The sequence below is a fragment of the Sapajus apella genome, unplaced genomic scaffold, assembly GCF_009761245.1.
Source record: "Sapajus apella isolate SASKATOON/1434 unplaced genomic scaffold, GSC_monkey_1.0 scaffold40, whole genome shotgun sequence".
NCBI lineage: Eukaryota > Metazoa > Chordata > Mammalia > Primates > Cebidae > Sapajus > Sapajus apella.
In genome coordinates this window covers 21,637,908-21,651,865 of record NW_022436980.1, presented here as the reverse complement: position 1 = coordinate 21,651,865, position 13,958 = coordinate 21,637,908, and the positions used below count along the sequence as shown (strand labels likewise).

At 41.1% G+C, this 13,958-nt stretch overlaps 1 protein-coding gene across 7 annotated transcripts in view; it reads left to right on the top strand.

Moving 5' to 3' along the window:
* The window catches only part of ST3GAL6 (ST3 beta-galactoside alpha-2,3-sialyltransferase 6), a 62,857-nt gene extending 49,270 nt beyond the window's left edge, over nt 1–13,587 (top strand). For 4 of the 7 annotated variants that reach the window (XM_032299295.1, XM_032299293.1, XM_032299294.1 and 1 more), the window contains 5 exons: nt 4,037–4,132; nt 7,074–7,260; nt 7,364–7,501; nt 10,888–11,040; nt 12,692–13,501. In XM_032299295.1, coding sequence (XP_032155186.1) covers nt 4,037–4,132; nt 7,074–7,260; nt 7,364–7,501; nt 10,888–11,040; nt 12,692–12,778 — 661 coding nt within the window. In that variant the 3' untranslated portion in view covers nt 12,779–13,501. Of the gene's footprint in view, nt 1–4,036; nt 4,133–7,073; nt 7,261–7,363; nt 7,502–10,887; nt 11,041–12,691 lie in introns of all 7 variants that reach the window. The other 3 variants (XM_032299296.1, XM_032299291.1, XM_032299292.1) reach the window with 2 other exon arrangements.
* The last annotated feature ends 371 nt before the right edge of the window (nt 13,588–13,958 follow it).

Below are 13,958 nucleotides of genomic sequence, written 5' to 3'. Positions count from 1 at the left end.
GGTTCTCAGAAAAATGCGTAAATCCTTGCAGTGTCCTTTAGCAGGAGAAAAAGTAGACTTTCAGTGATAAGGTTGCCTTTCAAAGGCATTGGCACGATTTCCTACAATAAAGGCTCTTCTCCCTTTCTGCTTGTCCCCTATAAGCTGATGGAGGAAAAAAACAGGACGTGAAACTCCTAAAAATATGGTGATGTAGAGCTGTAAAGAATCTTTGGAATGAGAGTTCTCCGAATGAGGCAATGTCTCTGTTATTTCTTCCCATTTTTTAAAAGTTCTTGAACTGCTGGGACCGTGAAGAGGAGAGGCTGAGTATGAGGAATTACCGTGGAGAAAAGATCTGCCTGAAATGCTAGACTCCTCTTTTTTCGTGGCTTGTAGGGTATGTGGGAGGAGGTCCAGGACCTTGATCCTGAGTGAAGACCAGCGATATGGCACACGTATAGAACAGATGGTAGCTACTCTTACCATGATCCTCTTTGGGCCACGCATTATCTGGGGCTTGATGACCATTTGTAACTCAGTGTGATAGAGCGGAAGCTTCTGAGAGCACTAAGATCGAAGCCATCAGTTCATTGTTGAGCAATGTTATAGAACTGACTGCACATAGGCTGAGCTGAGTAACCTTTCCGGGGTCGACTTGAGACATTTGGCTTGTGGGTCAGGAGTCTTCTGCGGAGGATAGTAGCGTGCTGGTGGCTTGTACTCCTGGCCTTTGCCCCTGTATATTTTGTGTAGTTGGAGTCAAGCAGCCTGATGTCAGACTGGGAACTCCAGGCCAGGACGGATGCAGGAGTCCCTGGGCATCTGGGCTCAGGGCAAGGCAGCCCCTTCTCTTGACAGAAGATTGGCTTACAGCCTTCATTGGAGGGAGAGGAGTAGACTAGATACCATCTGTAGAGATTCCCCCTCTATTCCTATGTAGGTTATCTCATGGGAACTGCTGTTACTTTACTCCTGTCTGTTCTTAGCCATGACTTCCCTAGTGCCCAACCTTGCTTAGCATTCCTAGTGGAGATGGAGCCAGCTTTAGGAGGTGCAGCCTCTGATCTGAATTAGACTGACCCAGAGGTTATGGAAAGGGCAAGTAAGCTGTGAGTGTGAGAACTGCCACCGCTTTATCATCTGGGAAGGATAATGGCAATAATACCCTGAGAGGAAAGGGTTTGAATATTCAGCAGCTCCCATCTCAGCCACACTATATGGCCCCACAGCAGGGAGCCTTTGATAAAAGTGGTTTCCTAGGGTGGGGATTGAAGTCAAACTTGTTTGTAGAAGCATCTAGAGGTATGTTACTTTGTTATTTAGAGCCCAACAGGGAGACCACGACCATGAGGCTTCCACCCGCTGGACAGCAAGGACCTCCCGCAGCCTCTCAGCTGTCTTCCAGCTCACTCTCAGAAGCAAGGCTGCTATGGCTAATTGATGTATCAAAGATGTCATCACAGCCATCGATGGGGAAACTATCAGCAATCTAATGCACTTGGAAACTCACACACAAAAAAGCAAAGGCTGCACAGAAAACATGACTCTCCCAGAAGCCAGATCTGAATATAAAATCTAGTCTCTTTTGGTGATGGTGGAAAGGAAGTGCCGTCCATACAAGATGAAGTTACCCTCTGAACCCCAGGAGGCCCTGCAGGTAGGATGTGCCTGCAGTCCAAGTGTCAAGCTCTTTACTGCCTCTCCTGCTCTCAGCACTGGCCCTGGGGTCATCCAAACCAGCACAGCAACCCCGCTGGCCTCTCTTCTTCTGAAAACATCTCCAACTTTAATAACGCCTTGAGATCCCATATTGCCGGTATTTCAAAACTGCTGCCAGCAGGGAGGAGGCCAACGGCATGCCCATACGTGTTCAGCCTCCAAGCGGCCTCCTCATCAACAAAGAATCTGAAGTTTACAAGATGCTTCAGGAGAAACAGCAGCTGAATGAACCCTTGAAACAGTCCACCTCTTGCCTGATTTTGCAGGAAGTCCTGAAGTATGAGATGAAAGGGGATCTCCACAACCGTCCGGATTCAGAAATGTTAAAACTCCTGGCACCCAGTGGCTGCATCAGTTGGATGCTCAGAAAGTGCCCATGTGTGACAAACACGGCCCTGCCAATGCAGGCATGTTTGTAAAGCTGCAGGGACCGTCACCCCCTCCCTGAATGTTATGTGTGCAGTGACTGTGACGCTCACCCAAAAGAGAAGGACCTGTTTTCTTTTTTTTTTGGTGGAGGATCAAATCTGTGAAGAGCATGTCCAGTGGGGTACGATGTGGTCACCGTGCTCCCCAAGGGACCTGGCAGATCCGCACTGACCACTGTTCTCCAGCCAGCCTCTCCTGTAGCTTGTTCTCTAAATGTCCTGGCCTTGACTCTTGAAAGTTCTGCGCTTGCCTTGCTTTTTGTTGTTGTTATTGTTGCTGTTTCCCTTGCCTTGGTGTTACCCCTGCTCATTGAATCTCGAGTCCCCTGTCTTGTTAACTGACTCACACTGACCGTGTGGTGCCCGCCGGCCTCTACAATGACTGGCAGACTGTTCTGTGCGGCGTCCGCTTGCCAGCAACCCTCGTACTTTCCCTCACGTCTCTGCTGCAAATGGACACCAGCCGCATTTGAACCAAATCAAATATAGTATGTCTGACACTGATTTCATTTCTGCTCAATCTGTAGACTCCCAGAAAAAAGAAATAAAAAATAATAACAGAGAATTGAAATGAACACACAGACCCTTCTGGAACCCACTGTGACTCGAGACGTGTCTGCAATGCGAGGTTTCAGGCACACACTGAAGGAGGATCTGCTGGACAGTCCTCCCCGCCCCCAGGTCCTTACCAGCCTGTGTCACTGGTGCTTAGTTTTCTTGACTTTAGGTAGACCCTGATTTAAGCAAGACTCTTTAATATTTGAGAGCTTAGAGCTTCCAATTAAAATATGTTAAAACTATTTTTTAAATGTTGCAGCGTTACAAGTTATAAAGTAATCAGACGAGCTATACTACTCAGAAAAGGTAAATTTAATGAATGTAGGTGTGGCCATCCTCTCCTGTTTACCCGACAAAGCCAATGCTTGGCTCTTTGAAAAAGTTTCTGGATTCTTGCATTGGGCTCCATGTTTCCGTGTTCTTCTACAGTGTTTGTACAGTTTTGCTACTCATTGATTCCTTAAAAGCCTCAAGCACTTGAGTTCATCTGGTCTGCCGATTTCATGGGTCTTAGGGAAACAGTGTTCTCTTTCGACTTTCCATGCCATGAGGGCGCTGGAAGGACAGCCTCCGCAACGTTCCCTTCTGTAGTTTTGTTCTCTAGAGGGCAAGGGCACGGTCTGTTCTGTCATTTCTCCAGGCCTGGGTGGGTAAGAGCTGGCGACAGATGGACCAGCAACACGAAGTTCCCTTTGTGTTCTCCTTTAAAGCTGTGTGCCAGGAACACAGCATGAAGTTTTAGTTTGTATTGGTTAAGCTCCAAGGACCAGTCCATGTTTGGGAAATTGAAGTGAGCATGGGCAGGGTACAGAAAACTACTTTTCTCACCAGGTCTCAAGCTGTCCATCTCCACACCTACGCAGCAGAGAGCCAGAGGTAGAATCTTCGAGGAGTGGGTAATGCTGGCAATAAAATGCAGACCTACATAATGTGAAACACACATGCAGAGTTGTTTTGTAATCTCAAGTTCTGGATCCAGATGCCAGTTCCACTTCGAAGTGTAACTTTGAAATGTGACAAAATAGATTTCTGAACCACTTTCTTCATTTGAATAATGGGGATATTGGGCCTCCTAATTTCAGTAGGTAGTTGTGAGAATCAAATGGGAGAATGGATATGGGTTGACGACAGTTGCTGACGGTGATATGGTCTTTCTATAGATTGTTACTCATTGAATCTTGTACTTTTTTTTAATGCAGCTCTAGACTTACAAGTTGCAGTTGGTTCTTTTTCCACTTGTGCAGCAAGTGGAATTTGGCACTGGGGTTCTGACAGTACACACAGATTCTTGGACTCACTCGGTTTTGTAAAAGATGGCTCAATCTCTCACGTGTCCATCTGTCCAACAGCATACCCTGTAAAAAGTGTGTGGTCGTTGGTAATGGAGGAGTTTTGAAGAATAAGACGTTAGGAGAGAAAATCGACTCCTATGATGTAATCATAAGGTAAATATATTTTCTATTTGCTACCCGAGAATTGTTTCAACAGAATATGATTTCTTACCTTAATACAGCTGTGTTTTAAAAGGAAGGGGAGCTGTTTCCATTTGTTTGTGTATTTTATTGCACAACCTTCTCTCTTGGTTGTTGGCGAGAGTTAGGCCTCGTTTTCAGGTTACTCACTGAGCAAGTATTTGTCAAGTCTCCTTAGTGTGCCGGCTCGCTTGTAGCCACAGGGGAGATAGCAGTGGATAAGAACAATGTTTGTGTTCTCTGTGGAGGGAAGAAAACGAGTAATTAAATATGGAAAAATAATAAATGTCAGGCATAATTTAAAAAGGTTGTAATGGAGAATCTTTGAATGGCTCCTTTGAATGATTGACCACTTAGAGAAAGAGACATCTAAGCAGGGCCCAGGTGACCATGCAGTGACAGCCACATGAAGATGATGGCAGAGCAATCTAGGCAGAAAGAATGTCTGCTGCGGGGTCTCAGGAGGAGGTGATCCTGAAGTTGAGAGGAGCAGCAAAAAAAACAAAAAAAAAAACGCAGTGAGGCTGGAAAGCAGCAGGTGCAGGGAGAATGGTGCAACTGGAAGCCGAAGCAGTGAGCAAAGATCAGGCTGCAGAGGACTTGAAAGCCAGGATTGGAAACTTGGACTTTAAGTATAGCAGGAAGCTTTTTAAGGGTTTTAAGCAAGAGAACAGTGCAGTCTGCTTATGTCTTTTAAATACGCTGGCTGTGGCATGGATAATGGAATGTGAGGGACGGGTGGAAATGAAGAGACAATTAGGTTGCGGTATTCAGGTATCACATGATGATGGCTTGGGACAGGATTGTCATAGGAGAGGAAGAGATGTGGACCGACTGCAGATGTGTTTTAGACATAGAGTTATCAGGATTTGTTGCTATTTTAGATGTGAAGAGTAATGGGAATAAAGAAATCAAGGATGCTGCCTCCTCTGTTTTCAGCTTGGGAGATTGGCTGGAGAGTGGTATCATTTATTGCGTTGGGAAAGACTGGTATAGGAGCCAGTTTAGAGGAAAACCAAGATTTCTATATGAACATGTTAGATTTGAGATGCTTATTCAATTTGCAGTGGGTATGTCCACAGGCAGTTGGATACACATGTTAAAATCTTGATGATATGTGGCCGATAAGCTGTATTTAATTAAACCATGGACTGGGTGAGATTTCCCAAGGAGACACTGAGAGAGAAGAAGGTGAGGACTGAGCCTTGGAGCACTCAACATGTAGAGGTTGAGCAAAGAAAAGAGGATGCATAGCAATAAGGTAAGAAGAAAATCAGGAGAAAGTGATCACAGAAGCCAAGAGAGCAAAGCGTTTCAGGACAGAGGGAACAACCAGCTGTGTCCCAGTGCTGAGAGGTCATGCAAGATAAGGACCGAGGGGTGACCGTTGGACTGGTGACCTGAAGCTCGTTGATATTGTTGATAAGAGCAGGCGTAGAGGCCTGATGTGGCAAGAAGCCCGGCTGCAGTAGGCTGAAGAGGGAATGCAGAGAGTGTACACGTGGATATACACAGGAACATGCAGAGAAACCAATGTAGTCCAAAACTTCTGCTTCAAAGAGGAGTTGAGAAATCAGATGGCAGTTAGAGATGGTTATGCAATTGGAAGGTTTTTTTCGTTTGCTTTTCTTTTGAAAAGATGGGAGGCGCTACGGCATAATGGTAAACTGGTGGAAATGAGAAAGATTGGTGTGGTGAGAGAGGGGAGGGGGTGCAGAACACAAGTGCAGTTAATCTTTTGTAATGGAAAGAGAGCCAGGATTGTGGTCACAACTACCAAGAGTCCCTCTGATGTAGTGATGGGAAAATAAGGATCTTTCTAGCTCTATTTTTTTAGGGAAAGGTTGAGATAAGGTCCTCCTCTGGGATAAGCGTGTGTGCGTGTTAGGAGTAGGTGTGAATCGTTTAAAGACTGGCAAGGTTAGCATATTGAGGCAGTGCGTTAGGATGGCCTGGCAGTATTGAGGGCTTCGTGGGGTTATAAGCCACCTAGCGTTTCTGCGTGGAGAGGTCACTTTATTTTCTGTTGACTGTTCATTTTGAGGAAGCTGTGATAATTTACCTACAAAACAATTTTGAAGCAATCACAGGTGTCTCTACCCATAATTGTCTAAATCTGATAATTTAGAACCACAGGAAGCCCTTACACGAAAATGCCATTGGTACAACATTTTGAAAGTCATCTCAAGTGTTATTACATAGAGTCAGTGGCAAAGGGTAAAATAGTATTTATCCTCCTAGGGGACACTGTTTTGCAAACAAAGCATTTCTTTTTCTTAGCATGCCTTCATAATGTGTGCATAAATAGTGCACGTCTAACCTTGCTTTTGAGCATACACAAACCCTACAGTAGATTTGTTGGGGTTCTTTAGTTCACCCTAGCAGTTGACATTCATTTGGTTGTGCTTGAATATAATATAGCAATTTTATATTGTTAGCTTTATTTCAGAGTACAACAATTTTGATGGGCCTTTAAGCCAACTTATGTGTGATTCTTCTTGCCTGTCAGTCGCACACATCCCTGTGCTACATGACTGTGTGGCCTTGAGCAAGTAATTTTCTCTCCAGGCGTTTGTCCTCCAAGGTCTCTTTCAGTTCTGGTATCCTGTGGTTCTGTGTTCCCATTTCTTTTATTTAGCCTTCAGTTCCCCTGGAGGTAAGACTGAATTATCATTGGCTCCACAATTAATTTTCAAATACGGATGAACATTTCTGCCTCCGATCAAGCAACTATCTCATGAAAAGGAATGCTCTCCTTGGCCATTGTGTGTGAAAGGTTGATCTATGGCTTTGCAGTTTCAGAGCACAGGATAAAAGGCTGATGTTTACCTGACTCTGAAGCTTCTGAAAACTGTGATGGCCATGGCACATTCTGCACTTGATCTACATATCTTGTGTGTTTTACTACCCACAGAATGAATAATGGTCCTGTTTTAGGACATGAAGAAGAAGTTGGGAGAAGGACAACCTTCCGACTTTTTTATCCAGAATCTGTTTTTTCAGATCCCATTCACAATGACCCTAATACGACAGCAATTCTCACAGCTTTTAAGCCACATGATTTGAGGTGGCTGTTGGAATTGTTGATGGGTAACAAAATAGTAAGTAGGCAAAATTGTTTTTCCTTTAGATTACCTTTAGTATTTTTTTTTCCTTTAAAAAAAAAAAGCCACATTGTTCTGCTTTCTATATTCTTTATTTCAGAACACTAATGGTTTTTGGAAGAAACCAGCCTTAAACCTGATCTATAAACCTTATCAAATCAGAATATTAGATCCTTTCATTATCAGAACAGCGGCTTATGAACTGCTTCATTTTCCAAAAGTGTTTCCCAAAAATCAGGTATGTATCTATCTCTGTGTGGCTTCAAACTGCTGAGATAGGATAGAGGGTCCTGGGAACTCTCAAAAACTGTCAGAACCGCAGCTCGTGAGATGGTTTCTGAGGGCCATCTCTGAGTTAGTAAAAGTAGTTTTCTGTGGATATTATCTTTATGATTTTCATTTACATTTCGAGGAAATATACTTTTAAATTTTTTTTTTTCCCCTGCCCTTTAGGGCCTTCCTGGGGTCTTTTTGTGCATGCTGAAACAATTCATCTTTCATAAGTGTCCTCTGTGTTCTGCAGTGAGGAGAGTCTGACTGGGTGGGCTGACGGGCAGGCTTGTGCTCAGAGTAGCTGGCCTGGCTTCAGAACGAGTGCATGGCTTTCCAGGCTAAAAAGAACTGTCAGTAAAGTGGTCCAGAAACATTTCTGTGGTCATAGGACATGTTGGCACTGATTTCTCAGGAAATGGTAGTTACAGCAATATTGAAAGAGATCTTGAAACTCCAAAATGAAATCTCACTGACTTTCACTCCTGTTTGCCCACTTTACCTAGAAAACCATACTCTAGACCCTTACAGGGGCAGAGATATTTTTCACTGGAAGCTTGAGTAACTGTATAGTATGATACCTTAGTTGAAATCAGCTTTCCCCCCTTTTTAAAGTAGGGAAAATCCCAAAGAAATAAATATACATCATGTATTTTTACATGTATTTTCATGATTATATATAGCATGGTAAAAATTGTGAATAAGAAATTTATATGCTAAAAATAAATTAGTGTTACACACTGAAAATCAAGTAACTTACAAAGGAATATATAAAAATCAAAAAGAAAGTCACCATTCTTTTCTCTTCCCTCTATAACCCATGTCATCTCCCAAGCTTTTCTGTCTTTTATGTGCTTCCAGACTATTTGCTATGTTTCCAGATACATACACATACCCTTGTTTATTCAATGTAATTATCATTATACTACAGACATTGTTCTGTTCTTTTCTTTTTTTCCCTTTAATTCTTCTCCTATTTATAAACACTCAACTGTATCCAGCATTTTCTTCTCTTTAAATAATGTAGCAGTACATGTGCTGATAGGAGTTTTCTGCCCGTGTGTCGGATTTCTGTAGGATAGACTCCTGAGGATGGAATGCTCAAGTCAAAAAGCATCCATCATTTAAATTTAAAGCTGACTTCCTAGTAATTCGGATGCTAAAGGACAGCTTCTAAATGTGTGTTTTGTGACTTTTCAGCTCCTATATTCCTAAGTGAAGTATGATCAGGTGTATCTTGGTTCTTCATTTTAGGTAATGTCTTTAATTCTAAAAGCACAGAAAGACCCTGAGCATGCTTAGTGATGACATTAGAACTCGCCGTAGCTACGTTAAGGTCCCAGTAGGATATGGTGTCCCAGAAACCAAATGAAAACATTGCTGTATTTCAAGGGAACTCAGCCATGTCCAATGCTGTCCAGAGGCTGAACATCAATAGTAAACCCTGGTTTTAGAAATGTGGAGGTCATACTGGTGATATATATTGACAACAAGAAAGAAGGAAAACGGCTGCCTGAATGGGGTTGAAGAGACCCTGGAACTCATACGAGCAAGCAGCAACAAATTTTTAGTGGACTTTTTGCTAGAATGAGGATCAGAGAAATGAAGCAATAGTTAGATGATACAGGATTGAGGAAGTGTGTTTTGTTCATTTTTGCTCTGTGTGTATGTTGAAGGGAGTGATTGAGCAGAAAGAAATATTCATGATGACGGGAGAAAGTAGGTAAGTACAGAAGACAAAGTGTTGAGATACGGGATAAAACATGCACTAGTGAAGGGCTGCTGAAGTTACATGTCATCCATTATAAAAGGAATAAACACTGTAAATATGAGTGAAGAGATGTTAAGATGGTAGATTTGGAGGTGGGAAGGTGACGTCACTCTTTTGACTGCTTTTGTTTCCTTAAAAAAAAAAAATAAAGATGAAGTAGGCAAATTAGGAGACTGGCTGTTGAGGATACAAAGTTACAGATTCTCATCTTGGAATTTACTATTATTCCAAACAGTATTATTCAAAGTTATAAATTCTTCTCATGGAATTAGTAGGAACGGAAATTTACTAGTCAAATGTAACTGGATTGCTGGGCATACTTAATGCCTACTTGAGAGTTGGGTCATAAATTCAGCATTCACCCAGGTAAGCCTGTTTCTCTCTTGCCCTGTTCTGTTGCTGGGATGTGGGGACAGGGTGACTGCAGTGCTTGTCTCTCTTCTAAGAGTTTGTCAGGTGATAATAGAGGTTCTGTGGGTGATGGGTGCAGAATTGCTGGTCTAAATAAAGGAATGGTTATGTAGACGGATGCAGGACTCTTAAGTTGTGAAGAAAGTTAGTAGAAGACATGAAAAGGCGTAAGGAGAAAGGAAGAGTAATGGGATGAATGATGCTGAATGACTCCTAGGTTACCATGGTACATAGCATAAAGAAAAGCTTATGCTGAAGGCAGTTTAGGCTTTCAGACAAGTTTGTGTCCTGGAATTGATTTGATTTGATTGTGCCTCTTCGATGTTTTTCTTTTCCTCAAAATCCTAATAAGTCACATGTAATTTCAATGAGAACTCTAAGAAACACTTAATTGAAAGTGTTGTATAAAAGCTTAATATATATCTTAATTTTTCTCTTGTAAGGCCATCTCAGTGAGAATTAAAATTTCTGAAAGACCCTCTTGTCAAATATCTGTCACACCGGTTTTCAAGATATATGTAAGATGAGGAAAGAGGATGCTTGGTTTTTCTTTCTAAAAAAAACATAATGGTGCAGTTGAGATTGTGACATTGCTATGTATGCATTTGGAATATTTATTTTCTAGTCAGATACTATTACAGTTTGTCATTGAAGTGCTTGATTAGTCTTTCCCTAGAGTTAGTTTAAATGGAGAGTATGAAATACAGCTATTCTAAGGCGAATTTATATGTAGTCTTTTATCATGATTTCATCCGTTCACGAATTAAGCTGTCCTCACATTTCATACATGTGTTCAAAATTCCGAGGCTTTGCTTTTGCCATAAGGAGCCTGGATCATCAGGTTTTTAAATTTTTTATTTTTTTTAAACAATGCAGCAACATTTTCTTAAGCCTCACAGCATTCTCTCATGTGACAGTTGTCCTCTGGGATAATACTGCAGTTATATTTTAATTTAAAGACTTCCTAGGATTTCAGTCACAGTTTTTTTTTTTTTTTTTAGAGTTAAGGTATCCTTGTATACTCTTTGGGGGCTTCAGCCTTATAATGACAGTTTATTTCTCTCATTATTAAACATTTAGAAATCCCTGTTTTATATGATTTGGCCAGCCAAATATGCTTTGGAAACAAGTAGCCCCTTTTACTTAAAATTTTTTTTCATTCCCTCCCCCAGAAACCCAAACACCCAACAACAGGAATTATTGCCATCACACTGGCATTTTACATATGCCATGAAGTTCACCTAGCTGGTTTTAAATACAACTTTTCTGACCTCAAGAGTCCTTTGCACTACTATGGAAACGCCACCATGTCTTTGATGAATAAGGTAATGTACTATATTGAAGGTAATATGTATATGCTTGGGACTCATCTTTGGGGAATGGAAAGCCCATATTTTCCTCTTCTCACACTCATTTTACTGAGGGACCAGGGGTTGAGGGGTTGAGGGCTTGATGGCGTTTACAGAGCTACTAAAGGCTACAACTAGAACTCAGGTCCGGGGTCATTTTACTACAGCACCAAATCCCAATTTATGGGCCTCATGGTTATTGCCAAGTGTCATCAATCACATTTAAGTACAGAATCTTAGATATTCTATCATATTTGCACAATTGAAATACAGCAGCTGTTGTGTTTGCGAGATTACAGATTCACGTTGGATTGCTATGCTTAATTCTCATGCATTTGTTTTTAAGTAGCCAAGATGGACTAGAATATTTTAATCCTACAAGAGAATCTTCATGGTCAAAAAGGTTAAAAACCTTCATACTGGATCATACTTGAGTAGGGATTAATAGTGAGGTTTTTCATTATTTCTAAACAATTTTACTTAAAAAAATTTTTTTTTTTGAGAATCTCACTGTGTCGCCCAGGCCGGAGTGCAGTGGCGTGATCTCGGCTCACTGCAACTTTTGCCCCTCCAGGTTCAAGCGATTCTCCTGCTTCAGCCTTCCGAGTAGCTGGGATTACAGGTGCCTGTCATCATGCCCAGCTAATATTTTTAATTTTGTTAGAGATGGGTTTTTGTCATGTTGGCCAGGCTGGTCTTGAACTCCTAGCCCCATGTGATCTTCCCACCTTAGCCTTCCAAAGTGCTGGGATTACAGGCATGAGCCACTGCAGCGGGCTAAGGATTTGTATTTCACTTGACTAAGAAAGAGTTTCCTAGTTTTCTAATTTGAACCTAGATGAGTAGTGCATCACAAGTGGTAGGATTAAAATGTTACCTGTGTACTTTCAGTATTGAAACATTACTCGATAGAAAGTATGGATATATTTCATGAAATCAGTCCCCTTGAACCATCCCACTATATTGAGGAAGCGGTATACAAAGCAGGTTAGATTTTAGTATTGTCTTTTGTCCCCCACCCCCACCCTCTGTCCCCACCATGTAGGACAAGCACTTAAGTACTTATTTTAAGAAGTAGGTGCCCAACAGACTTTAGATGAGGCTTATTTCTCCTCAGCCCTGAACTTTCCTGTGGCACTTGTGATATTTCAAGTGTCATCTAAAGAGGAGAATATTAAAACAACTTCCTGAGGAAGAAAATTTGTCTATTCATTTATAGAATAATTTTTTTAACGTATCTTAAACTGAACCAGGCATTGTAATAGTTTAGGCGGGGTTTTTTTGTTTGTTTGTTTTTTTTTTTGAGTTCTAGGGGCTTCTTTCATTAAAGTGAACAACTCACAATTTTACTGTCCAGATTTGTATTGTACCATGATTCGGTCTACCAGGGTTTGATATGAAGGAGCCTTACATATGCGAGAGTTTAAATGGAAAGAGGGGGCTTTAGGGAAAACTTTTGCACAAGAGCCAGCAAGGAAAGAAATTTGAAAGGCAATCAAAAGTTAAAGTACATGCAACTTGTTACTTAACATTCCAGTTCTTTATTCAGAACTTTTTAGATATAAAAAATTGCTGCTGCCCATACTTTGAGATTGGGAAAGATGGTAATTGTATTTTTCTTCCTTAGAACGCATATCACAACGTGACTGCAGAGCAGCTCTTTTTGAAGGACATTATAGAAAAAAACCTTGTAATCAACTTGACTCAAGATTGACTCTACAGACTCAGAAGATGAAGCTAACAGTGTTAGTTTTATTTTTGTACTGCAATTTTTAGTTTAAAATACGTTGGATGCACTCATCAAATAATTATGTATTATATTGTCTGTTGCTGCCTGGTGATTCATAATCACCAGCTTAATTTCTGTGAATACCATATATTTAACTTATGAAAACCAAGAAATGTTTAGTGACGGTATCAGGAAAATGTTTTGATTGCATTGTGTTTTTAAAATAAGCTAGTTTTCTGAGGTGTTTTTACACATCTTTTTATAGTTACTTCATCTTGGACTTTTGAAGGGATATGACTTCTACTGAGGATTTAGTTTACCACAACAATCTTGACTATAATAAGACATTTTCAGAAGTATATTTGGCTACTGTAAACATGGGTGGTGGGGAATCACACATGGCTTGATGTGGCAAACTGAAACCACTTGGCTATGGAAATGTAAGTTCATACTGGTTTAATTAAGCTCTCCCCGACAACCCCAGGAATTAAATGAACCATGATTGTGATGAGTAATCTGGTACAATGAAGCAAGTGGTGGTAAGTTAAAGGAAATAGGCTAAGCATAAAGTTCTGGTTAAGTATATAACTAAAGAATAGAATTACTACAGTCTGATGGCTTTGTATTATTTTAAAGACATACAGTTTAATTTTATACAATGAAGCTAAGCTAGACAAACTCAAGAAGGAAAGAAAAATCTTGAACTTTTTTTTTTTGTCTGGTTTATTCATTAAATTTTGAAGGTTCTCCACTTGGAAGTAAATTAGGAAAGGTAAAGAAGACAAAAGAACAAGTAAACACTTAAGAAAAGTCAAGCTGAGGCTGGGCATAGTGGCTCCCACCTGAAATCCTAGCACTTTGGGGAGACATGGAAGGTGGTCAGATTGCCCGAACAGGAGTTCAAGACCAGCTGGGCCAACATGGTGAAACCTCTTCTCCACTAAAATACAAAAAATTAGCTGGGCATGGTAGTGCACGCGGTAGTCCATGCTACTCAGGAGGCTGAGGCATGACAATCACTTGAGCCAGAGAGGCAGGGAGGTTGCAGTGAGCCGAGATTGCGCCACTGCACTCCAGCCTGTGTGACACAGACTATCGCCTTAAAAAAAAAAAAAAAAAAAAATCTCATTTTCCCATGATTAAAGCTACTCTTCAGATGGAAAGC